General features: G+C 50.6%; 7 protein-coding genes and 2 non-coding genes across 9 annotated transcripts; 5 read left to right on the forward strand and 4 right to left on the reverse strand.

Moving 5' to 3' along the window:
* Nucleotides 1-68: 68 nt before the first annotated feature.
* Nucleotides 69-882, reverse strand: EI90DRAFT_3087966 (uncharacterized protein). The gene is made up of 4 exons (XM_039062245.1): nucleotides 719-882; nucleotides 630-658; nucleotides 451-600; nucleotides 69-356 (listed from the first exon to the last, which is right to left on the reverse strand). The coding sequence occupies exons 1-4, from the start codon at nucleotides 789-791 to the stop codon at nucleotides 114-116; spliced, it is 495 nt and encodes a 164-aa protein (XP_038908908.1). The 5' UTR covers nucleotides 792-882; the 3' UTR covers nucleotides 69-113.
* A 342-nt stretch (nucleotides 883-1,224) lies between these two features.
* EI90DRAFT_3087969 (Metallo-dependent phosphatase-like protein) lies at nucleotides 1,225-3,772 on the reverse strand. The gene is given in 14 exon segments (XM_039062246.1): nucleotides 1,225-1,591; nucleotides 1,656-1,657; nucleotides 1,668-1,721; nucleotides 1,790-1,825; nucleotides 1,874-1,962; nucleotides 2,023-2,050; nucleotides 2,116-2,239; nucleotides 2,303-2,497; nucleotides 2,591-2,631; nucleotides 2,714-2,775; nucleotides 2,841-2,916; nucleotides 2,980-3,237; nucleotides 3,316-3,492; nucleotides 3,573-3,772. The coding sequence occupies 14 exon segments, from the start codon at nucleotides 3,706-3,708 to the stop codon at nucleotides 1,352-1,354; spliced, it is 1,518 nt and encodes a 505-aa protein (XP_038908909.1). The 5' UTR covers nucleotides 3,709-3,772; the 3' UTR covers nucleotides 1,225-1,351.
* A 1,231-nt stretch (nucleotides 3,773-5,003) lies between these two features.
* Nucleotides 5,004-5,841, reverse strand: EI90DRAFT_339958 (uncharacterized protein). Its single transcript, XM_039067502.1, has 3 exons — nucleotides 5,709-5,841; nucleotides 5,452-5,637; nucleotides 5,004-5,392 (listed from the first exon to the last, which is right to left on the reverse strand). The coding sequence occupies exons 1-3, from the start codon at nucleotides 5,727-5,729 to the stop codon at nucleotides 5,150-5,152; spliced, it is 450 nt and encodes a 149-aa protein (XP_038908910.1). The 5' UTR covers nucleotides 5,730-5,841; the 3' UTR covers nucleotides 5,004-5,149.
* A 726-nt stretch (nucleotides 5,842-6,567) lies between these two features.
* On the forward strand, nucleotides 6,568-8,233 carry EI90DRAFT_339954 (uncharacterized protein). Its single transcript, XM_039067501.1, has 8 exons — nucleotides 6,568-6,985; nucleotides 7,045-7,104; nucleotides 7,156-7,263; nucleotides 7,325-7,397; nucleotides 7,455-7,544; nucleotides 7,605-7,829; nucleotides 7,893-7,988; nucleotides 8,054-8,233. The coding sequence occupies exons 1-8, from the start codon at nucleotides 6,752-6,754 to the stop codon at nucleotides 8,071-8,073; spliced, it is 906 nt and encodes a 301-aa protein (XP_038908911.1). The 5' UTR covers nucleotides 6,568-6,751; the 3' UTR covers nucleotides 8,074-8,233.
* A 2,989-nt stretch (nucleotides 8,234-11,222) lies between these two features.
* EI90DRAFT_3021852 (uncharacterized protein) lies at nucleotides 11,223-12,615 on the forward strand (the record flags this gene model as incomplete). The annotated part of the gene is made up of 8 exons (XM_039057705.1): nucleotides 11,223-11,456; nucleotides 11,507-11,566; nucleotides 11,617-11,724; nucleotides 11,786-11,858; nucleotides 11,930-11,989; nucleotides 12,048-12,272; nucleotides 12,335-12,430; nucleotides 12,593-12,615. 8 exons carry the CDS (start codon nucleotides 11,223-11,225, stop codon nucleotides 12,613-12,615), a joined length of 879 nt encoding a protein of 292 aa, XP_038908912.1.
* A 3,881-nt stretch (nucleotides 12,616-16,496) lies between these two features.
* EI90DRAFT_2946268 (uncharacterized protein) lies at nucleotides 16,497-17,649 on the reverse strand (the record flags this gene model as incomplete). Its single annotated transcript, XM_039055338.1, has 2 exons — nucleotides 16,497-16,736; nucleotides 17,317-17,649. Coding segments are annotated over 2 exons (573 nt in total), but the record flags the coding sequence as incomplete, so codon positions are not given.
* On the forward strand, nucleotides 16,750-16,822 carry EI90DRAFT_t258. Its single transcript has one exon. It is a non-coding gene; the product is annotated as a tRNA-Tyr (tRNA).
* On the forward strand, nucleotides 17,191-17,263 carry EI90DRAFT_t259. The gene has a single exon. It is a non-coding gene; the product is annotated as a tRNA-Tyr (tRNA).
* A 4,595-nt stretch (nucleotides 17,650-22,244) lies between the features above and the next one.
* Nucleotides 22,245-23,210, forward strand: EI90DRAFT_2979691 (ribonuclease H-like domain-containing protein; the record flags this gene model as incomplete). The annotated part of the gene is made up of 2 exons (XM_039055977.1): nucleotides 22,245-22,292; nucleotides 22,342-23,210. The coding sequence occupies exon 2, from the start codon at nucleotides 22,584-22,586 to the stop codon at nucleotides 23,208-23,210; it is 627 nt and encodes a 208-aa protein (XP_038908914.1). The 5' UTR covers nucleotides 22,245-22,292; nucleotides 22,342-22,583.
* Between the last annotated feature and the right edge of the window lie 696 nt (nucleotides 23,211-23,906).

Raw genomic sequence — 23,906 nt, forward strand, 5'->3', positions numbered from 1 at the left:
GCGAGTACATGCAATTATCGTTATAGATGCGCAATACGTAAATACACTGACTTCTATACATATATGCTCCCATGCTTTAACTTTATGCTAGATCGACGACAAATAATACCTTGTCAGTGATCGCTGTGCGCTTCTTCCGCCCCTGTTTGTACAAGTGGAACAGCTGTGCCCGGTGGAGCACCTCCTTCCATGATGAAACGCCAAATATGATAACCATACCCTGCGCCGGTTCCTAAGCCTGCTCCACCAAGTATCAGATGTATCAGTCGAGCTCGTCTCCATAGGAAAGCGGTGATGAAGGGAGTGGAAAGGACCGAACCAATAATAGAATAATCTTGTGCCCGAATGCGATTGACCTAGGGATGACATATCAGGTTTTTGACGATGGATGAGTATACACAGAAAGAGCACGAAGAAGAACTCGCGAAGGAACGGAGTGAGGATGCGTACATCGTAGGTCAACTGTTGCTGATGTTCCCGAAGCGCAGTGGGACTCTGTGTTCCCTGATAGAAACCAGACGCAGCACCAACAGCACCACCCACACCACTGCTAACCCACGTAGCCCGTAGAATCCTATTCGCAGTTAGTAGCGTCTGGGGCTTCGGATGGAGTAGATGATGTATCCAACGGGAGCGACAAGTGAGGCAATTTGTACGCCTTAGTTGAGAGAGAAGTGTTGAGGAAATGGTTTTCCATTTTATTGTAAAAAGCGCTCACCCCGTATTGCCGATGCTCTCAATATAACTTCCCGGTCAGTCACCTCGTCTTGGATGGCTCGTTTCAACGACATCTTACAGGAGCGTGGAAGGGGTGGTATCGGCACTTGTCACGAGGGGATAAATGAATGGTGCGTGGGAATTCGGCTCCGGAGTGTCCCGGGGCTTTGTGGGGGGTGATGAGTTGACGCGGATGGCTATATATATAGGCGTGACGTGCTTTGCGGAGGTGGCTGAAATGTCTGGGCTAAACCATTCGCGATGTCCCATCGGCGGGCGTATGGGAGATAACCTGGGCTTGAAGTGGCATTATTCAGATGCCAAAGAGTTGAGGTTTCATGCATGTAATTGTTCTCTGCCACGACTTACATGACGTTGCGTCTGTTGCGGAAGTTTCACACCAAACACGAGTCCGCCGGCAACTAAGCTCAGTCCGCACGGGAAAAGTCGGGAAAATTAATAATCATGATCCCGAACCGTGGAAGCCTCCAAATTAAGTAAGGGGTCAGGACATAATAATAATCATAATGAAATTGAACTTGGACATCGGTCATCAACACAAGCGATCACGAACGCCAACTGCACAATAATGGAAGCGAAGCAAGTCCATTCAAAATAGATTGATAAACTGCCCCTACTGCGACCATTTCACGCCGGCTAACGCTCCAACGAATCTCGTCGTATGTGCCTTATAAAGGGTCGAATTCCTTAATATCACTCCATCCCTAGAACGAACGAATTGGACTGTGAGGTGGTTTCGGTCTTGAAACAAGAGCTTGCTGAAACCGAATACGGTGTCATCGGCCCAAGTGATGTATGAGGGTTGTTCACCAAGTGGGGCGAGTCCCTCGATGTTGCCGGCTGCCCCAGTAACAACTGATAGGGTGATGCACAAGGTGAATTTTTACGTAACCCCACGATGAGAAAAAAAAAAGGGGGAGTACGCTTACTGTACCACGGTGCCTTGGGATTATTTAGGCCAGCTGGGTCTACGACGTCGTTAGCTAGTAAACGTCATCAAGGTAAGTCTGTGGGAATGATGTCTAGAAACAACCGAATCCCAGAGTCTTACCAATTGGTGCGATCTCCTGCATGTTGTGCACGTGTCCTGTGAGGAAAATTCAGTCTCTCATCAGTCAATGTGATTACGACGTACCAAAGACCGCCAAATCGACACCGTATTGTATAAACAAAGACTCAAAAGCCTTTTGACACTCTGAGCAAGTTGGCTTGGCAGAGTACCACCTACGATGAATGCACATCTTTCTTGGCGGACTCTTTCTGGTGTCATAGTGGCACACTCACGGACGATGCCCCGCGACAATAAGCCAAGCTATTTGTAGATATCAACGATCAGCCACAGCAGCAGAACCCCCAATTGCGCGAAGGTTGTCATACGTGTAACAGCACGATCCACACTGGCGAGATCCTGTTGCAGGAAATTGAACTGCTGATTCTTCCCGCCAAATGGACCACTCCCGAGGTTTGCGCCGCCACCAGGTTCATCCGGTCCAATAATCCCCTGTTTTTCACATTGCCATGCTAAATCAGCCCACATCACAGCATCCAATTACAAAATACGAACGTTACCCAAATCCGTTTCCGTATCAAACATGACAAAATGAGCCATGCCGTAGTCAAATGAATACCAGAACGGAGGCTTAGCGAGCCTAGAGGCATGTGCACGCGCGGCGGCTGCGGCGACCGAGGTTAGGGAATTTATGGTCGTTGCAGTCGGCATGACGAGACCGTAGCGGTTAATGAATGAGGAAAAGTTTTTCTGGAAAACGGCGGGAAAAAATTTTTTTTTTCAAATCCCAGAATATTAAGACAACTGTTTTGGTGCTCTATAAGAAATGGAAAAAAGGCGGACCTGTCCGGCTGCACATGGGAACGGCATCTCCACGCAGGTAGCTACAAGGAGAAGGAGGACCGATTATGGTAAGCAGTGTCCTGACCGCTTGATCACGCTGAAATGATGATGGAGAGAGATCACCTTCGTGATTCCCTGGACCGACCATGTAAGGTTTGATGCCGCTTATGGACTGCAACTGTAAACTGAATTCGAAAGTCAGGGGGAGCTGCCGGGAGCATGTCGAATAAGTGTTCGCTGCAAAACTCACAAGAATCGTTCCGTGATAGACTCGTAAGCTTGCGCTTGGAAGAACGCATAAAGAGGATTTGCAGTAATCCAATTATCTGCATTATATGGATGTTTAAAGCTATAACCCCACGCGCGCGCGCGCCCAACACCGTACGTACCTGCATATGCGATATCACCGGGATGAATGATAAAGTCGTATTCTGAACTCATTCGGTCTAATGCCCCGATAGTGGTATGCTCGAGACCGGGCTCGATACGGGGAATGAGGTGCCGCTTAGAAGCTGGAACGGTCATCCCATCCTTCCCGAAGAGACCCATGTCGATGACAGCGGCTGCTGTAAAGGGAGTCATGTCACCAGGAATACGAGCGGTAGTGAATGTCAACACGCTGGAGTTCGTCGACTCGATTTTGTAATCTGCCAACCCATGGGACAAGATTGTCAGACATACACGATGGTGGAGACGATTAGGAACATAACATATTTTTTACATACAATAAGTCGTGTATGGCTGCAAGTCAGTGAGTACGACGGTGTTCGCCCAAGTGCGTGAGGTCGGAAATGTGACACTGGAATCACTTGACGCGCTGGACGTCAATGCGTCGATGCGAGTTCCATAGTGAACAGTTGGAGTGGCAATCCGCTGGAAAGTATTCCAAGCTACGACCATCGCTACAAAACATGAAAACATTAACATTAGCTGAAGCTCCTGATAACATGGGAGGGGAGGCTATTTTTTTTTTTGGGCTCACCAGTGGGGCCACGAAATGCCAAGCGTTGATGAATCGGAGTCGTCTTGTCGCTTGGAATTGGTGGCGAGGACACAAAGTCACCGAATACACCACAAGTGAACAACACCACGAGTCCGCAAAGTGGTAGCCCCACCATTGAGTTAGGTCTCTCTCTCTCGAACGCGCTGACACGCCTGGGATGTGGGTATGGGTGAAGGGGGTGCTCCCTAGAGCCCCCTACGCGTACAAATATTTTTTGTAGAGTCGACGGGGTTTGTTCAAGTAAAGGAGAGAAGCTTCCAGTGACACGTTCAAACCCGGCTTCTGTATTGAGACATATGTAATTGAGTACTTCATGCCGAAGCAAAAGGGGGCGTGAAAGTTGCAAACGTGTGAACAACGAGACACCCGATTGAGCGCATCTCTTATTTTGTACTTTATTTCCGTGCGTTTATTTTAGATATCCAGAACTAAAACCCAACCCCCAACCAACACACGTTCTGATCGCTTGAGTGTCGGGATAGACGAACGCTAGCGTCTAGATATGTATATGCAATTTAAGTTGGATCGGCCGATTTATGTATTGCGCATGATATCTTCATCGTGCGAAGCTTTAAGACAATGGCCGACCAGGGTGATTACCCAATTGGCGAAATCCCGAAGGCGTCCCGATCCGATCCCCGAACGGAATTCGGTAGATGCAAAGCCGGGAGACTCAGGGAGAGACAGGACGGAGGGCATATAGCAGAGAAGGACTATGATTTAGTTAGATACAGACACCAAACCCCGACGACGAGGACTAGCTGCACGACGTTAACATGATGCCAGCCATGTACCCAAACCCAACCCGGATACTCGACCAACAACCGGTCACGTGTCACACGAAGGTCTTGGATTGAATTAAAAATCAATACAACTGAATTGATTGGGTGCCTCCGGGAATTGCCGGAGGCCGTGGGAACCGGCCGTTGGTCGTGTGGAGTACAGTATACTCCACCACGTGACAACGAGTCCCGGACCGGGGACACCCTGCAAGTCGTAACCATAAACCTAAACGCACCTGTCCACGTTATTCAAATCGTTGGACTTGCAGGCTTCGACAAATGAGCAGCTTGTGGTCACTGCTTACATACTCGCGAACTTCTTTGATTTTGCGTTCTGCTGTGGCATATTGCCAGTACTCTTAGACTGCGTTCAGTATTGGGTACTTGCCATGCAAGGACCCGAACCCCGGGCCGTTTTCGCTTTTTGCTCCTGGCTTCTACTTGCTGCCGGTGATGGCAGTCTGCTTCCACCATTCCGCACATTTACTGAAATCTTGCTTCCCCTCTCTCACCGAGTCCCCCGTCCTGCTGCTCCACTTATTCAGTGGCCACCTCGACCAATGCGATGACCTTTTCATCACCGCTGTCGTCAATGCCAATTAGCTTCGCCGACGCTGGCACTGTCTATTACCCGCATTTACCGTCCGTTTCGCTTCTCCGCTATCATAAACGCTGTTGAAATAACGCATTTTTCTCACGTTGTATTATCCTTTCTGTCGATCTATGTGATAAGTTGCAGCTGGGTATAGTGGGCTGTTGTCCCCTCCCCTTCTATTACACCGTGCTCTCTATATTTCCCTCTCCCTCCCGCGTTTCTGTCTTCCCATAATGCACGCACAGTTGGTGGCACGATGTTGAGACCATCCCTTTGCGTCGCTGGAGCGCACTGACCACCTGGCCACCTAATGCTAAACGTTGCCCAACTCCCCGGGTTCTACGCTGTGCGTGCGTGACATCCAGGTCTGCGAACCTATCTTCCTTTTCCCTCTCCTCGCCGGCCGGAGATTGGTCCGAGCACTACGAATCCACTGCTTCATGTGACGGTTTCAGTCGCGCGTTCCGGAGGCATTCCATACCATTCGTTTATTGCTGACGTGAGCTGATTCCTGTTTCTCTCGTGTCATCTCGACTGGAGGGTGCAGAAGACGATTCGACCTCTGACTTGTTGGGTCGGTCAGGGGGGGTCGTTGCCTACTCGGGTCGGGGTTGCAAAGGGAAATAACGTTTGAAAAAGTGTCCGTGAGGCGTGGCGGTTTGTGAATCTCAGATGCAAAAACCAATTAACAGCCAAAGCATTATATTAAGCGAAGGTCAATCGCCGGTCACAGCTTACCCACGATTGTATGAGCCACATTATATTGGGGAATGTATCACCATCAGTCTTATGTATACTTAACAACCCCGAGTCGACACCGCCAGTGGCGGTGGAAGTGATTCATTGCCAATGGCTCCACATGATAAAGGGCTTCTCCCGAGGTAGTTCAAGGATCGACCGGCTCGTCTTCCGCAAGTGGACCAGCGCGTGATCCTTGCACCGCACCCCCACAAAGGCCGTGTTGGAGGCACATGCATGACATAGATGCACCGTTGTTTCAGAGAACTTATTGTTATTCCATCTCTGCAATCAAGCCCCAGAAGGACGGCTGGGGCTGCCTATCTCAAGTACGCAACAGGGGATGTCGCCGTGTGCAACCGCACCAGAGCTGTCGCCAGAAGCCAGCTACGCATCTTCCGATGGCTAGCTCCAGAAGTGGACAGACGCGCGCGCGCGCGTGCGAAAATGCTTCATGTGCCCAAGGCTATGTACAGGTGTGCGGTGTCACCGTCAACGGAAATGGGCACGAAAACTCAGAAACTTTTTTGGGACGGGGCGAGGAGGCCGTCACCACTTAGGGCGCAGAGATACTTGGCTGAAGTGCATTCCGAGGGACAGACTGAATTCGCCGTGGTAATCAGGGTTGCTAGGAGCGGAAGAACGAGGTAGCCACGCATTGCGATCATGGGTGTGAGTGATGCAATGAAGGTGCATGAGACCTGACCACGATCCCAGCCTCTACGAGGACCAATACGCAGGCGCTCCCAAAAACCATCCACCGCTCTTGGCAGGAACAAGGTCTTGACAGATGGCACAGTCGAATCTGGCAGAGCCACCCATCAGCGCCGCGCCAGGCCAACCATTCAATTCAATACTTTGTCAGCGATTAGCACAGGCCGTGTTCATCATCACTGTCTCCGCAAGGGGCGGGAAATGGCATGTTGCACTGCGTCCATGGCGCTTGGACCCGGCTGAGATTCATAAAAGTAAAGGAACGCCAATGCTTTGACAGGATCACCGCAGACGCACTCTAGCTTACCAAAAGCACCGCTCTATTATTGATGGTCGCCATTTCTACGCTCCTTGTCATCGTCCCGGCTTTCGTCCTGTTAGCCCAGGCTGCTCCTTCCCCGCGGAGGTGGCCTAGTGGCCCGGCTCAGATGAGTGAGGAAGAGGCGAAGACATTGTACAACTCCACCATCGGTGGCTCTCTCCTCAGCCGTCAGCAGAATTTGTGCCAGATGATCACTATAGCTCAGCTGAATGCAATGGGTGATGCTCTGCAAGATGTCAAGGTATGCGTCTAAAACTTTAATCTAATCCTTGATAAATTATATTGAATCATTAATATCAGAACTATGCCACAGCCAACTGGGGCGGCGATTGGGACACCATAAAAGTAAACCCCCCTGATGTATGTGCATTCAACTGTACCATCGGAAATGACACCATTGACCCGAAACAGTTAGGCGGTCCAGCACAAGCCTGCTACCCGAGCCCGATGCAGTTCACGGCAACGTGGAATTCAGATCCTACATGCTCGAGCTCAAGCACCAAGTTCACTGGATACATTGTAAGTCCTTCCGCCTCCAGCTATGTTACAACAATTCATCATTGGCCCATATATTTCCTAGGCAGAGGGTACCAATGCTGCCCAAGTAAATATTTACCAAGGCTCCTCCGTCAGCGCCTCGACCACGGTTGAAAGTAGGTTGAGAATGCGCTAGCACCCGCCGATACTGCCATTAATACACCATATCCTAGCCTCTACTGATATAGGTACCGAAACCCAGTTTACGGCTGGGGTCAAGATTGGAATCCCAGAAATAGCAGAGGTCTCCTACTCAGTCTCCGGTAGGTGACCCTCTTGATTCACTAAATTCGCTCTCCCTCAAATTAGTCTCAATTCATCAGAAACTCTTTCTGTTTCTCTCACGAACACCAAAGGTTCCACCACTACGTCCACAAATGATGCTCGCTCTACAGTGCAGGACACCGTTACATGCGACGGCCCGGCTAACGTAGAAGTGGACGTCGATCTCCAGACCTGCACGGCCCAAGGGAATGTCAACTTCCCTGTCACGCTAAGTGGCTGGGTGTGGTTCTACTACAAAAACAAAAGGGATGGTCATTACAGATGTGCGTAGATTTCTTCTTGAATAATGAGGAGAATTTTCTGATACCCCCCTGTTCATTCGTTAGGGGCCGTTCATCTGGATGTGTTCCCTATTGAACATCGTCAGCAGACCCTATCGATCTCCGTCAATGCAAACACACAGACATTCGGTCACTTCTACGGTAAGCTTGACTTTTCTCTCTCTCGATGAGGTAACCTAACACTGACCTGGGCTGCACATCCGAAGGCAACTGTTCCCCCGCTTGAGCTCTCTGTAGCCCAGCTAATGGCATCAATTATCGTAGCGCCTTTTATTTTTTTCCTTCCCTCGTTTCTTGACTTATCAATAATAATAATTACACGGATCCTGTATCGGGATTATTTGATGTACTTATTTTTATTGTAATATATCTCGTTTCCCTCTTAACTGATGCCCACTCAGTCTCATAACTCCCAAGCCGGAAGCCGCACTCGGTGGAGGTTCAGCCCTACTATCGTGCTACTTCCCAGAGAACGAAGGCATTCTATTCACCTAATCCTATCCGGGTTTACAGTCTGAATCTCAGTGCCGTGAATGCTCAAGTTGCAACAGCAGGCCGGCCGTGCCCTTTACAAAGACGAGTTTTCATGGAACACTCACTCAGAACACCTCGTCTAAGCTTTGACCGTCTCTTTGATAATGCAGCAGCCAGCGGGTTTCTCAGGCCTCCACCACCCACCTGAAGTTGGTACTGTTCCCCAGGTTAGAGCCAAAACGGCGTGAAGGATGAGTCGATTTAACACTGACAACATCAAGCGTCAGATGTGTTTTATTACCGCCACCTGTTGCAGCAACTGGGCAGCTTGGGCAGACCGTGCAAGGAGACCGTTGCACGTGTACGGGACCGCTCACTGATGCACGATGTGAATAGCTTCGTGAATACCCCTTGCAAGTGGACCTCAAGAAAGCCATCCAGCTTCCCGTAATGAAATTCACCAAGCACAGTGCAAGTATGATAGACTTTCCTCGGACGAGGTGCGAGATCGAGGTGGGCAGGTCCCGGGAGATGATGGAAATCGAGTATTGTTGTTTCACAACGGTGCTTTGGAATACGATATCAAAACCGAAAGGGTGACCCAAGGAATGCTATATAGGCATTGTCCGCTTGGATCGAGGCAACTAGTGATACATACACCGTCCCACACCCGCAATTCCTGTGGTTGCCCAAGTTCCAGCCTTAAAGTTTCAGTAGTAATAATTCGCAACGGTCCAATGGCTAAAACTGACCATGCGATATTTAGGCTCTTATCACCGTTACATAAATGCGTCTTCGCGGTGATGAGAATCGCCCCCGGTATGCTCACACGTGTATTCGTTCCGCTCAGCCTGAGCGACAACCTTCCAGCAAGCAAGCAAGACTCTTCTGCTGGAAGTTATTGGGCCCATCCCAGCTGCTGCTCTCGCTATCCCTGAATATTTGGAAACCGCCACGGCGATGTACTGTTCGTGGTAGAACGGAAAGCAAAGACATGTACATCACCAATACATCACACGGCCACATGAGTTCCCATTAAAGTCCTCCTGGGTAACGTGGGAAGCTTGAGACAATGACCGACCCAAGGGTGGAGGCTGGTAACCTGCCTAACCCATTGAAGGCGTCCGACAAACGTACGAACACCCGAGACGGATCCGATCCCAAACGAAATTCGGCAGACGCAGAGCCGGGAGACGCAGAGAGAGAGGCAGACGGAACAAGGGCATAGAGCAGAGAAGGACTATAATTTCCCCATCATAGTTAGATACGGACACCAAACCCCGACGATATAGGCGGGTGACCGGCCTCTCTTTGGCTTGTCTTTAGCGGGAAGAGAGCGATCCCGAGGACTAGCTGTAATAGAACAGATCCCCCATCTCCCTGTTGCACTGGAAGGTAGGCAGGTCACCAGCCACTATTAGAATAGAACTGGAAGGGCGCTCCGCTGCCCTTGCCTGTACCTAAAGAAGCAACAGGGTGGGAAAGTTATGTAAGATTCCCACAAATTGTTAGAGTGAAAACAAGGTAATTGTTAACTCAAGAAATTATGTAACGTAGCGCAGTGGCAGCTATGTGTTGCAATGGGTCCACTTTCCATCTCAAGTGGATGCCGACTGGTTAACGAATTTGGCGTTGTTCTCGAGCTGACGAATCGCACCAACGCCCGCAGCGACCCCTTGTGAAGGGCCCAAGCTATCGGCGCTAGTCGTAGAACTTACATACCATAGACTTGAACGCAGCTGTCCACGCTGCATGCAGCTATTCAGAACGTTGGGCTTGCAGGCTTCGACAAGCAGCTTGTGTCATTGCTTACATACTCGCGAGCTTTTTTGGCTTTGGCTTTGCTTTCTGCTGTGGCATGTTACCAGACTTAGACTGGGGTACTTGCCGTGCAAGGACTTGAACCCGGGACGTTTTCGCTTTTTGTTCCTGGCTCCTACTCGCTGTTGGAGATGGCAGTCTGCTTCCACGATTCCGCACATTCGCTGAAATCTTGTTTCACCGAGCTCGCTGCTCCACTTATTCAAATTCCTCGTTGGCCACCCCCTGACGCCACCATTGGCGCTGAAAGTGATTCATTGCCAATGCTCCACATTTCTCCCGAGCCAGTTCAAGCCTGTCTTCCGCAAGTGGACCAGCGCTGCACCGCCAATTCATATTCACCTCACAAAGGCGGTGTTGGAGGTACGCAACTTACTCATGCATGACATGGATGCATCGTTGCACCAGAGAACCAGTCGTTATTCCATTTCTCCCAGAAGGACGGCTGGGACGGCCTATCCAATCGCTCAAGTGCGTCGCAGACAATGCCGCCACACCGGAGCTGTCGTCAGAAGTCAGCTACGCATCATGAAATTCCGTTGGTTGGTTCCGAAGGTGGGCGGGCGCGCGCCAAAATCCCCCATGTGCCCAAGGCTATGTGCGCTGTGTCACCATCAACGGAAATGGTCACGAACACTTGGAAACATTTTGGGACGGAGCGAGGACTTAGGGTGCTGAGAAACCTTGCTGGAGGGACGGGCTGTGTTCGCCACGATAATCAGGGTTGCTGGGACCCGAAGAACAAGATAGCCATGCATTCCCTCCAGTGAAGTTCATGGACGCACGCACGGGATTTTTTGGAAGTGTGAGTGAAGCAATGAAGGCGGGTGAGACCTAACCAGGATCCCAGTCTGTACAAGGACGCGCCAGCGCGCAGGGGCGCCTAAAAACCATCCACCGCGCCAAGAACAATTCGATACTTTGTTAGCGATTAGCACAAGCTGTGCTTGGACCCAGTTGGCGGTCGCTGAGATGCATAAAACGAGGTAAAGGAGCGTCAATGCTTTGGCAGGATCTCTGCAGGCGCATCTCGATCCTTTTCGTTTTCTCTAGCTTACCAGAAGTACCGCTCCATTATCTATGGTCGCCATTTCTACGCTTTTTGTCATCGTCCCGGCTTTCGTCCTGTCAACCCAGGCTACTCCTTCCCTGCGGAGGTGGCCCAGCGGCCGGGCTCAGATGAGTGAGGAAGAGGCGACGACGTTGTACAACTCTATGATTGGTGGCTCTCTCCTCAGCCGTCAGCAGGGTTTGTGCCAGTTGATCAATATGGATCAGCTGAATGCAATGGGTGATGCTCTGCAAGATGTCAAGGTATGCGTCTGAAAACTTCAATCTAATCCTCGATGAGTCACCAATATCAGAACTTTGCTACGGTCAACTGGGGTGGCGATTGGGACAGCATAAGAGTAAACCCCCCTAACGTACGTGCACTCATCAGTACCACTGGAACGACTCCATTGACCCGAAATAGTTGGACGGTCCAGCACAAGCGTGCTACCCGAGCCCGATGCAGTTCACAGCAACGTGGAATTCAAATCCCATATGCTCGAACTCAACCATGAACCTCACCGGATACATTGTAAGTCCTTCCGCCCCCAGCTATGTTACAACAATTCATCGTTGGCCCTTATGTTTTCTAGGCAGAGGGTTCCACTTCTGCCCAAGTAAATATTTTCCAAGGCTCCTCCGTCAGCGCCTCGACCACGGTTGAAAGTAGGTCAAGATGCGCTAGCATCCACCGATACCGTCATTGATACACCATATCCTAGCTTCTACTGATATAGGTCACTCAACCCAGTTTACAGCTGAGCTTATGCTTGGGTTCCTACTCTACTCAATCTCCGGTGGGCGACCCTCTTGGTTCACTGAATTCGCTCTCTTAAATCAGTCTCAATTCATCAGAAACTCTTTCTGTCTCTCTCACGAACACCAAAGGCTCCACCACTACGTCCACGAATGATGCTCGCTCTACAGTGCAGGTCACCGTTACTTGCAACGGCCCGGCTAAGGTAGAAGTGGACGTCAGTCTCCAAACCTGCACGGCCCAAGGGAATGTCAACTTCCCTGTCACGCTAGGTGGTTGGGTGTGGTTCCACTATAAAACCAGAAGGGATGGTCATTACAACTGTGCGTATATTTCCGCTCGAATAATGAGAGGAATCCCCTGATGCCCCTGTTCATTCGGTTAGGGGGTGTTAGTTTGGATGTGTTCCCTATTGAACATCGTCAGCAGACCTTATCAATCTCCGTCAACGCAAACACACAAACATTTGGTCAATTCTATGGTAAGCCTGACTTTTCTCGACGAGGTAACCTAACACTGACCTGGCTGCATATCCGAAGGCAACTGCTCCGCCGCTCGAGCCCTGTAGTCCGGCTAATGGCATCAGTTGTCGCAGCGCCTTTCATTTCTTCCCTCTTTTCTTGACTTATCGATAATTACACAGACCCTGTGTTGGGATTAATTTGATTGTACTCATTTCTGTTGTAATATATCTCGTTCCCCTCTAACTGTTGCCACTTCTCATAACTCACAAGCCGGAAGCTGCACTCGGTGGAGGTTCGGGCCTACTATCGTGTACTCCCCAGAGAACGAAGGCATTCTATTCACCTAATCCTGCACCGGATTTACAGCTCGAATCTCAGTGCCACGAATGCTAAAGTTGCAACAGCAGGCCGGCCGTGCCCTTTACAAAGACGAGTTTTCATGGGACACTCACATAGAACACCTCGTCTAAGCTTTGACCATCTCTTTGATAACGCGGCAGCCAGCGGGTTTCTCAAGCCTCCACCCACCCACCTGAAGTGGGTAGTGGTCCTTGGGTTAGAGCCGAGACGGCGTGAAGGATGAGTCGATTTGACACTGACAACATCAAGGGCCGGATGTGTTTTAACCGCCACCACCTGGCAACCACCTGTTGCAGCAACTGGGCAGCTGCTGACCATGCAGGAGATCGTTGGATGTGTATGGGACCGCTCACGGATGCACGATGTGGATAGCTTCATAAATACCCCTGGCAAGTGGTCCTCAAGAAAGCCATCCAGCTTTCCGCAAACATGGAATTTGCCAAACACCGTGCAAGTATGGTGGGCCTTCCTCGGATGAGGTGTGAGGTGGGCAGGTCCCGGGAGAGATGATAGAAGAGTATTGTTGTTTCACAACAATGCTTTGGAACACGATATCGAAACCAAAAAGATGACCGAAGGAATGCCAGGCGTCATCCGTTTGGATCGAGGCACCTAATAATACATACACTATGTGACACCGTCCGACACCCGCAATTCCCGTGGTTGCCCAAGTTCGAGCCTTAAAGCTTCAGTGATAATTCGCAACGGTCAACTGCTAAAACCGACCATGCGATATTTAGGCTTAGTAAATAGATGCATCTTCACGGTTATGAGAATCGCCCCCCGGTATTCTGGAACATGTATTCGTTCCGCTCAGCCTGAGCGACAGCTTTCCAGCAAGCGAGCAAGACTCTCCTGCTGGACGTTATTGGGCCCATCCCAGCTGTTGCTCTCGCTACCCCTGAATGATCCTTGACATTTAGAACCGCCACGGCGACGTACTGTCCGTGGTGGAACACACAGCAAGGAAACCTGCTCGAGGAGGCCCGTCCCTTCGTGGGTTCTTTGCTGGGCGGGCTTTCCCCCCCCCCTCTGAGTACGGCTAACAACCTCGGGTCCGGGTATGGCCGGCGATGGGAGGTTATTTCCCAGTTCTGTTCTTTGCGCACTGGTTACAACAGTCCTCCTGACCCGGCGTCGAACCTTACGACTCGCGGCCGCCTCAGAAGGGAATGAGGCATACGGTTTAGTTGGATGGGTCGAGCTGTCAATATATAGAACAAATTGACAGAGGAGCAGTAGGTGATGATGATGATAAATCTATCTTACAGCAACCGTCAAAAAAATCTGCGCGTCAAATCTTGATGGATATATCAGGCAAAACATGTGATTTGCGATTTAGGGAAAAAATCACCGTGTCCCAATGGCACCACCGAAAAAGGATATTACTCATCGTTCTATTGTTATAGAGGCTGCGCATGCATATAGTGGGCAGACACCTCAAACCCGCAGCCAAGGATCTAATCATCACGATGCCTAACTCGACGAGCACACACGATATTTCAGCAGTAACCCAGCTGTCTGCATGCACCATCCACGAGGATTGTAATCCTGTTGGAATCCGCAAGTGACCAGAACCTGCCGGAATATTCTGGATTATTGTGGGAAATCCCCAGATAATACATTTCGTGTATGTATAAATACGCACAGACATGCGTTGACAAGATAGTTTCTAGCTTACCTCTGATTGATCGCGAGTTGAGTATTGCCTTATCAGGAATCCCCTGACCACCTTTGCTGAGACCCGTGGCCGACGACGCTCTTAGTATTCATGCTATATCATTATTATCCATGCCTCACATGAGTACGGAAGAGGCTCTTGCGAACCTGAAGACCCCCGCACCACGAGCGCTAAATGCCGAATGTATTGACACCGAAATTGACCCTGATTTCCGACCATTTTTGGACAATCACGAGATCCAACTCGGGTCATGCATCCAAATCTGACGCGCAGATTTTTTTGACGGTTGCTGTAATACCCCGCGGCCTCGTGATGTCGTGGCAGTGCGGCTGTCCCGTCGATACACCGTGGCGTACATGAGGGGGGGACTTTCTATACGTAGTGTGTGTGGGTAGTCTGGTTGGTATCGTCTGGTGTCAAGGATCCTCGGGTTCTATGGTGTCGGTGGGTATTGTCGTGGTGTTGATAAAAGAAATAGAAATATGGAAATAAATTATTTTGTTCCTCTCGGCTGTCTCTCTTCCTCTTCTCTGCCGTGGCTCCGTTCTGTATCTGGCGTGTTCCCTCGCTTAACCTGCCGTCCGTGCCCCTGGGGTCGTGCTCCTTTCCGCGTGGTGGCCGTCGGTCTTGTGCTTGTCGCCTGTTCTGGACTTCCTGATGAAAGATGCGAGTCTTTCTATGCCTTTCACTTTACCTACGAGGATGTGGAACCTGGTCTGGTTGCCGCGACCAAGTAGGTGTCTGTGTCTGCTGACTCGGGGGCATTCCGCTAGGATGTGGGTTCTCGTTTGTGTGGGTTTGCCGCATTGGCACTCTCTGCTTTCCGCTGTAATGCCGAATCGGTGGTAGTATTCGCCGATGTGGGCGTGTCCTGTGCGGAATTGCAGGACTCGGCTAAACGTCTTTCTGTCGAGGTTGCTGAAGCGTCTGGTGGGTTTCAGCTTCGGCGCGAGTTGGTTTGCTTCATAGAATCCCGATCTTGGGGAGTTCGGGGTGTTTACCCATCGGTGGGTCCAGGCTTCGACCATCTCTCTCTTGCGTAGGCTTTCTACGTATGAGAGGGATTTGAAGTTTGGTCGGGCTGGTCTGAGGTGGGCACCGTCTTTAGCCAATTGGTCTGCTCTCTCGTTGCCTGGTATGCCGAGGTGGCCTGGGCACCAGTGTAGTGCGATTTTGACGTCCTCGGACTCAGTTAGGATTTTACACACCGTCCTCCTGAATTCTCTGGCTAACTCCTGCGCTTTTTGCGGTTTGCTCTGGAAGACGCGTTTCAGTGCACTCGTGTTGTCTGCATATATGACAATGCGCGAGGGTCTTATGGTGACGTTACCGTCTCCCAGGGTTCGTCTGATGTTATCTGCGGCCGTCTTCAGGCCCTTCATCTCCGCGTCGTAAGCTTCCACGTGTTCGCCCATGGCGCCTTTCTCCTCGAATATGACCTTGCCGCATTGGTAGCCTACTGTGCCATATCCGGTTTTGGTCCTTCCATCTTCTTTGTATCGGGAGCCGTCCGAGTATACGAAGAGGATGTCGGGGTCGTCTTCGCATTCAGTGATGAATGCTAGGTGGTCATCAGCCCACTCCTGCTTGAATGAGTCGCCGGGTTTGTTGGGTGGGGTGAAGAGTTGGATGCGTTCCGTGATGTCGTGTTCGGACATGTCCCATGGGCTTTCGAGGAGGGGATTGATCCTCTCTGTCCCTGGGAGGATGTGGTTGGCGATCCGGGTGATGCAAGTTGAGAATCGCTTTCGCGGGTCTGTCTTGTATTTTCCCCGGGGGTTAAACACTGGGAGGGGTGGTGGGGTGGTGGGGGTGGTGAGTCTCCGCTGTTGTGGGTAAAGTCTGTTGATGAGTGGGTGGTCGTCTGGGAGGCGGGCTAGTCTGGTTGCTTCCATTTCCATCCTGTAGTCTAGGTAGATGTCGATGGGCGGAATGGATGCTTCTATTTCCATAGCGTTGATGTTGGTGGTTCGGAATGCTCCAGTCAGCATTCTCAGGCACTTATTCTGTAAGGTGGATAATGTTCTGAGTACCAGTCCGGGTTTAGAGCGCCAGAATACAGGGAGTCCGTATAGTGCGATTGGGAGGACGGCTCCTATGTACATCTGACGCAGATGTGTCTGGTGTAGTCCTCTCTCCGAGTTACCGAGCATTCTCAGTGCGTGTGCCGCACTGGCAGCCTTCGCGGTTGTCTTCTTGACATGCTCTGTGAATTTGAGCTGTGGGTCGAACCAGATGCCTAGGTATCTCATCAGGTTGGAGGGGTTGATGTTAGAAACCACCTCCGCCTAATGCGGGCATTTAGTGTAATGGTAACACACTCAAGGTACCTATGCAGGGCTCTGCGGTTCGACTCCCAGAATGTCCATATTTTATGCATTAAGGTTCCTGAGACCACGTGTACAAATTCCAACATGGTGGACATTCTACGGAAGTCACCGAGCACACCCAAATCCGGTTGCTGCCACGTGAGATGGGCACGTGAAGTCAAGCATTAAATCAGCCGGCCTGACAAAGTTTCAGGGGGTGTAGCTCAGAGCACTAAGGACCCAAATCCGGCTGCTTCAGACCACATGACGTGGACATGTAGGAGATTAGCAGTAAGTCCGGCCTGAATATGAATTCAGGGGGTGACGGCTCACAGGCTGTTGGAAGCCCGGTGGTTAGGGTCACATGTGGATCATGGGCTCAATCCAATGTGAAGGGGGTGTGTTAGAAACCACCTCCGCCTAATGCGGGCATTTAGTGTAATGGTAACACACTCAAGGTACCTATGCAGGGCTCTGCGGTTCGACTCCCAGAATGTCCATATTTTATGCATTAAGGTTCCTGAGACCACGTGTACAAATTCCAACAGTTGACCGTTCTGGTTGTGCCCTCTTCGTTTGCAGGTATGGTGATCGCAGGGCCTGGGCCTGCATTTCTGCCGATCCTGGATTTGGTGAAGTGCATTAAGTCGCTCTTCACCTGGTCGGTTTTTAGGCCTCGTTTCTTCAACCAGCTGTGGGCTGCTGTGAACGCCATCTGGACTACTTTCGTCGCTTCGGCTCTAGATGGGGCTGAGGCTGCCAGTGAGCCATCATCTATGTAGAGCGTTAGTGGCGTGAGTTTTATTAGTCCTTTTTTGTACTGTGGACTCAGCTCTGGGTCTGAGTCTAGTTTCTTTGCGGTTTCCTCTGTGATGGCTTTACACATTGGGGATGTGAAGAATGCAGCGAGGATAGGGGATACACAAGAGCCCTGTGGGACACCTGTCGTGATCGGTCTGAGTTCGTCGCGCTTGCCGTCCAGGCAAATGGCTGCCTTTCTGTCTGACAGGAAACTGTGTGTCCATTTCACTATGGGGATGGGGATGTGGAGTTTCCTCATGGTGTCAATGAGGTGCGAGTGGGGGATGAAATCGAAGAAGCCTGTGATATCGAAGGTGAGCATTGTTACCACTTTGCCGTGGTTCCATGCAGCTTCTATATCGTGGGTGATGGTGAGCAGGGCATCCTGTGCTGACCTGCCCGGAAGTCCCCCATACTGGGAGTTGGGGAAAAGCTGGTGCTTTGCTGCCAGGAAGGCAAGTCTTCGTGCCTGGATTCTTTCTAGGGCTTTGCCTGATACCTCTAGAAGTTGGATGAGTCTGTAGGAACGGGGGAGTGTGTAGTCTCTGTTGGGTTTCTGCAGGGCTACCACGATGGCGGTTCTCCAGATTTTGGGGTGGTAACCTGAGTCGGCACATAGTCTCAGAAGGTGGTATATTTCATTCTCCATTGTTTGCCACACCCAGCGCCATGCTCGGCCCGTCAGGCCTGAGATTCCTGGTGCATTTAGTTGGGCGGCTGTGAATACGGCATCGCGTACTTCTTTCTTAGTTACACTGATGTATTCTATGTCTTCATTGCGGGGGGTGAGGTTAATTGTTGGGGCATCTGGTAGTGGTGGTGGTTGGGGGAAGAGGTTTTCGCGCAGTATGGTACATTTTTCTTTGTGATTTATCGCTGGGTGTTCTGTTCCATTTACTATTGGGGGGGAGGTGTATGTCCTTTGGCATTTCGTCCATTTACGGAAGTCCCACATGTTGCCTGGGTTGGCTTCCTCAGTGAGTTTGCGGTAGTATTCCTGTTTGGCTTTTCTGATACACATGCGTATGTCCTTCTGTAGGGACTTTACTTTGTCTGCAAGGAATACTGATGGGCGGTTGAAGTCTTTCACCCATCCTCTTAGTGAGTCTCTGGTTTGTCTCAGCTCGCGGTATGACTTAGTTAGGTCTTCATTCCACCAGGGTTTTGAGGCCTTGCTGGGGCGTCTGAGTGGGACGGATTTTGCGGCGGCATTTTCCACTATTTTGTGGATAGTAGCCGTGGCTTCTTCTAATTCTTCAGGTGATGCTGTGTGCCGGTTCTCATTAAGTAGGTTGCCCTTTAGGCTTTCTACTTTTTGATTTTCACGGGTTATCTCCTCTATTAGTGCTTTGGTGAATTCTTCTTCATTTGCATGTTTCCAGTTTAGTTTGGATTCACAGGGGTTGACAACCAGCTCTCTTGGAGGGCCGATTTGGAATATTGTGGCGTGGTGGTCCGAAAGACAACCGATTTCCGTGTCAATGTAGTGGCCATGTATGGCCCCGGCTCCACTAGCTGCTGAGTTAGCGAAGGTGAGGTCAATCACGGATGAGTGGCCATTGTTGTCTTCCCAGGTTGGCACGTAGGGTTCATTGCATAGTGAGTATGATCCACCTTCAAGCCATTCTAGTGTGTCTACGGTTCTAGGGCAGGGTGTGTCAACATGGTCATCCCAGTCCGGGTGTCGGATATTCCAGTCGCCTGTGAGGACGGTTGGAATGTCCGTGTCCGTCATGGTTTCTGCCAGTCTTTCCACCGTGTACTCTTTAGTCTGGTTCATGTTGAGCGATTTTTGGTTGTAGATATTAATGAGTCTCACTGGTTGTTGTGTTGAGCCGTTTCTTTTAACATCTAGAATCAAGTAATCGAGGTCTGACGCAAGGTCATTCCTCAAAGTGAGTTCTATGTTTGCATTCTGCCGGAAGTATGCCATAGCTCTAGGCCTGTCGCCTTCAGCGATGGGTAGTTTAGGAAGAATGGTTTGCCACCCCTTGAAGGCGACTGGGATGTGGGTGTTGTTTACTTTGTGCCACCAGGGCTCTTGGATGAGTAAGATATCAATTTGGGGGTTCTTTCTGTTGGCAATGTTGTGCATCGCGGCCTGTGTGGCCGCATTTGAGCGATTGACATTCAGACTGCACACCGTCAGTGTTGCTGTTGCTTTTGGTCGTCGATTCATTGAGTTGGCCCTTCAGGTTGGCTCAACGGTTCGATTTCCATCTGGTTGCCGGTAGGTTTGGGTTTGGGAAGGGTGATTTTGATAGACGGGATTGTGGTTAAGCCGCCCCTGGCTCTGGCACTGACCATTTTGGCTGCGGATGCTTTTTGGGCCGCTGGGGATTGATGTTGGCTCAGGATTTTGCTCAGGTCTTGGTCCGATAGACTGTATTCTGGGGGGGCATCTGGTATGGTTTGGGATGTGTTTGGTTTCTGCTTACCTTTGCCTTTCTTTTTCGTACTTTTCTCGGTCTGGGTGTCGGTCGGGGCAGTGTGGGTTGTGGGCATGTTCCTCGGCGTTGGGGGGAGGCCCATGCGGCTTCTCCTAGCTTTGCAGTCTTTGTGCGCACTCACGTGTTTACCCTTGCAGTTAATGCATCGGGGTTCGCTCTCTGTGGGGTGGGATTCAGTTTCATGGTCTTTCACGCCGCATTTCAGGCAATGGGGTTGTTTGCAGACAGCTGTGCGGTGGGAGAGCATACCGCATTTGCTGCATGCGTGGATCTGGATCCAGTCCTCATATGGGGTGATCGTGCATTTCGTGTTGAATAGGTAGACCGATTTGAGGCTAAGCAGTGTGTCCCTGTCTTTTTTGTTAGATAGGTCAACGACGATGGACGCGAAGTTCTTAGCGCGGATGGTCTCATCTGTTCCGAGCCATTTTGGCAGTCTCCAGTATCTGAGGCTTTTGTATTGTGGTACATAGGTGGCTAGTTCCTCGTGTACCATTCCGGGTGTAATCAGCTCGTTGTTGCCATGTGTGGGGATTTTATTGATCTTTACGCGGTAGTGTTCCACGTCTGGTAGTACTGAGACGACTTCGTTCTGAGGCCGCTATTTCGTGTCCGAAGGCGATGAGGTCTGACGCTTTGCACGTGGGGGCAGTAGTGACCTTGATGTTGCCAGCTACGGAGTATCCGATTGCCATCACTCTGAGGTAGTGTGGTATGTTTTTCTTTTCCAGTAGGTCATTGATCTTCTTGCGTGCTTCGATGCCGTTTGGGCGTTCTTCTAGTTTGATCAGGGGGTGTATCTGGATGATGAGGCACCTCGGGTCCACCGTTGTGGCGGGGCTTGTTGTGTCCAGTGGCGTGGTGTCCTGGTCTTTTGTTGGGGTTGGGCTGGTTTTGGGCGGTGGGGGGGTCTTCGCTGCTATGTTCGCCCAGGTGGCTTTGTGGAACGCCATGGGGGTGGCTACGGTGACTGGGTCCCTGGGCAGGGGGGTGCTTTGTGTGTACTGTCCTGATTCTAGTGTGTTAATTCTTTGCGTCAGCTCTGTGAGCTTGGCGCTTATCGCAGCGAGGTTATCAGGTTGGGACTCAGCGGGGTTGGGGCAGTTATTCTCGATGTCTAGGTTCGTTATCTCTCGTATCCAGTCTTTGTAGTAGTGGAGGTGTTTCCAGAGGCCCACGGATCTGAGGAGTGCGAGTCTTTCGAGTGTGTCTTTCATCGTTTCGGAGACGTTATCGATGCAAGCGTAGTCTTGTTCCTCAAGTTCTTCCTTGTGCCAGCAGGTTTCGTCTCCCATTTCCACGTCCGTTTGGGCGATTCTAGGGAGTTGGGGTGTGTCGAGGTCCGTCCATGCATCGTTGTCGTGGTCTGGCCCTGCGTTGGGCGTTGGGTACGTTAGCGGTGGGTTAGTTTCAGGTTTTCCTCCTGGGTCCGAATTTTGGTGTTCGGCCATGGTGGTGATTGGGGTGTCTTATAGGTGAGGATTAAGGGGCTAGGGTGTGTGTGGGTTGTGTTTCTGTTTCAGACGACGTTAGCCCTCTCTTTTCGAGGTGGTGTCACGTGCTGATGAGGAGCAGTAGGCATTTTTCGGCGTTCGTAAGGGCAGCATGGCGGACCTCGCTTGGCTGATTATCGAAGAGAAAAATATGGAGCCACAATACGAGAGAGGATTATAACAATTTCCCCGCACCACGCGGAACTTGGCCGAGTTCAGACGAACCAAATGGAATTGCGAGTGTTGATCGCGGCTGTTCAGACCAGCGGACCAATGTGTTTTCACAGCCCTGTACTAATGATAATGGCCTCTATTGTTGATGTGGCAACCCGACGTAACGCGGTGACAGAGGTACGCTGCCAGGCACCCTATTGCCGATGTGGCGCACCAAGTCATACAAAGCGCAATCGTTACCCGTACCAGTGGCGGGATACTTGTTCCTTTTACCCTAACCTCATGTTGTTCGCCATATCCTGTACCACCTATTGTTCTGGCTGGCCACGCAAATAGGTATTTAAGCGATAGCGACTTGATATCGTACCAAGGGTACCCACTGCCGGCTGTTAATATCTATTAGAACAACGTAGTGCCAGCGCGCAAGGAGTGCAGTTATATACGATGTAAATCTATTGCGGAGCGGCCAACTGAGGTAACTCCTGTGCGAGTACGGAATTGGTAATTCCCTCCACATAAACACCGGCTGTACCCGGCTCCTGTGACTCTTGAGCAGTTCGACTCACCAGCCTCTATTCATATAGTTCGACTGCTGCTGGGCAGTAATTGAGGCGAGTCACCAGTATCCCGTCAGCCAACTCCATCTCAATCTGACTCCAGGCGTCAAAACAAAAATCGGTGGCTGTGCTGGCCGACGATTTAGGGGGGCGGTCATAAGTTTGCTGCTAATTTTGGATGATCACAAGATCCACCCAAATCGGGCGCTCCGATTTTGCGTGATATCCCCTCTTCGATTATGATCCGGGAACTTTCTTTTGGTCCGGCAATCTCCACGGAAAGTATATAAGCACCCCCCCCGCAATGACGTTACCCGCACCCCTCCAGTCTTTCTTTTACGTTCAATGCCAGCTCCCATCTCCCGTCGTTTCGACCCGGGGAATTACTGGGAAGGCGTGTCTCCCGACCAGGATGTCGATCCGAACAATGTCGTTCGCTATTGCTTGAAGCAGCACCATTTATGTTTGAGGGAAAGGCTTCGTAGCAAACAATATATGCCCCACACCTTAGTAGTGTTCGTTGACGGCTCCTATCAGTACAATGAACATCATGGTCAACGTATCGGTGGCTATGGCTGCTACTTCGGGCCTAGTTCGCGCTATAATGTCAGCGAGTGCCTTCCCTCGAACCGACCCCAGACAAGCAATCGTGCTGAACTCCATGCTTCAATTGGAGCTCTTCAGACAATTCGTGACTGCATTCCTGAGTCGAGTCAACCCGAGGATGTTGTCGTTATCACCGACTCCCGATACGTCTATCGGGGAATCACTGAATGGATCTTTGCGTGGAGAGCTAATGGATGGATGCGCCGGGGCAGGCGACGTGTCGAAAACCGCGACCTATTTGAAAAATTAGATGCACTTGTGGTTGAGTTCGGTCAATGCGGTGTGTCTGTGCGTTTTTGGCGTGTCCCAAGAGCAAGGAATACCAAAGCCGATGAGTTGGCGCGAGAAGCCTCGAGCGCGCCCTGAATTGAGTTCCGTGAGTGCAGGAAATTGACAATTTCCTTGTGCCAAATTCCCCGAATGCGAGCGTTAACTCAATACATGTATACGACCGTCTGCAATAATCGTGTTCTGTCACCACAGACGATCCTACCCATTCGCTGGCCTTTGTCGGAACATCCACCTTTCCACCACTATCCCAAGTCTTTCGTTGAAATTTCCTCACCCTATACTGGCCTCGTTTTGTTCTAACTATAGTAAGCAATTTTACCCTATTCCTCACCATATTTCAGAATAACTAACGACCTCCCATACAGTCCCGATCCCTGTTTCCAACTCGACCCCATGCTTCTCCTGCTTTACATGTTTCGATGCGCTGCTTAATTGCCTCAACGGGTGTGCAGCAACTAGTGCCGTTTCGTTGGCGCGTAATTAATAATAATCCATTGCGGTTATCGAATTAGGCTTCATATATCGACTCTCCTTGTCTGCTGTTTCCATTCCAGTTTTCCGAATTACCACCACCCTCCTTTGCCTGAAGTTTTTTCATCTCCTTTTCCGAATCCCAACGTCCAATTTAAAGTCGAATCAGATGTGCGAACTTCCTTTCCTGTCCATTGTTCAGTTTTTGATCCTATTCCCGACGTTCGTTAATGCCCATGCAAAGCTTTCCCACTGGAGCTTTTCCACTGGGTTTTGGTGCTGGCTGGGTATTGTTCTATT

The sequence above is a fragment of the Cantharellus anzutake genome, assembly GCF_015039405.1.
Source record: "Cantharellus anzutake strain C23 chromosome Unknown EI90scaffold_130, whole genome shotgun sequence".
Taxonomy (NCBI): Eukaryota; Fungi; Basidiomycota; class Agaricomycetes; order Cantharellales; family Hydnaceae; genus Cantharellus; species Cantharellus anzutake.

Bases quoted from the DNA above. Each gene is read 5' to 3' on its own strand.
- EI90DRAFT_3087969 (XM_039062246.1), bottom strand. From the start codon at position 3,708: ATGGTGGGGCTACCACTTTGCGGACTCGTGGTGTTGTTCACTTGTGGT. The intron at 2,051-2,115 runs GTATGACAACCT...ATCTACAAATAG, and splicing joins TGTGGATCGTGCTGTTACAC to CTTGGCTTATTGTCGCGGGG. The intron at 1,722-1,789 runs GTAAGACTCTGG...GACGTTTACTAG, and splicing joins GCAGGAGATCGCACCAATTG to CTAACGACGTCGTAGACCCA.
- EI90DRAFT_3087966 (XM_039062245.1), bottom strand. From the start codon at position 791: ATGTCGTTGAAACGAGCCATCCAAGACGAGGTGACTGACCGGGAAGTT. The intron at 601-629 runs GTTGGATACATC...CTCCATCCGAAG, and splicing joins TTGCCTCACTTGTCGCTCCC to CCCCAGACGCTACTAACTGC. The intron at 357-450 runs GTACGCATCCTC...TGTCATCCCTAG, and splicing joins AGCAACAGTTGACCTACGAT to GTCAATCGCATTCGGGCACA.
- EI90DRAFT_339958 (XM_039067502.1), bottom strand. From the start codon at position 5,729: ATGTGGCTCATACAATCGTGG. The intron at 5,638-5,708 runs GTAAGCTGTGAC...TTTGCATCTGAG, and splicing joins TGTGGCTCATACAATCGTGG to ATTCACAAACCGCCACGCCT. The intron at 5,393-5,451 runs GTATGGAATGCC...GTGGATTCGTAG, and splicing joins ACGTCAGCAATAAACGAATG to TGCTCGGACCAATCTCCGGC.
- EI90DRAFT_339954 (XM_039067501.1), top strand. From the start codon at position 6,752: ATGGTCGCCATTTCTACGCTCCTTGTCATCGTCCCGGCTTTCGTCCTG. The intron at 7,105-7,155 runs GTATGTGCATTC...GACCCGAAACAG, and splicing joins TAAAAGTAAACCCCCCTGAT to TTAGGCGGTCCAGCACAAGC. The intron at 7,989-8,053 runs GTAAGCTTGACT...GCACATCCGAAG, and splicing joins GACATTCGGTCACTTCTACG to GCAACTGTTCCCCCGCTTGA.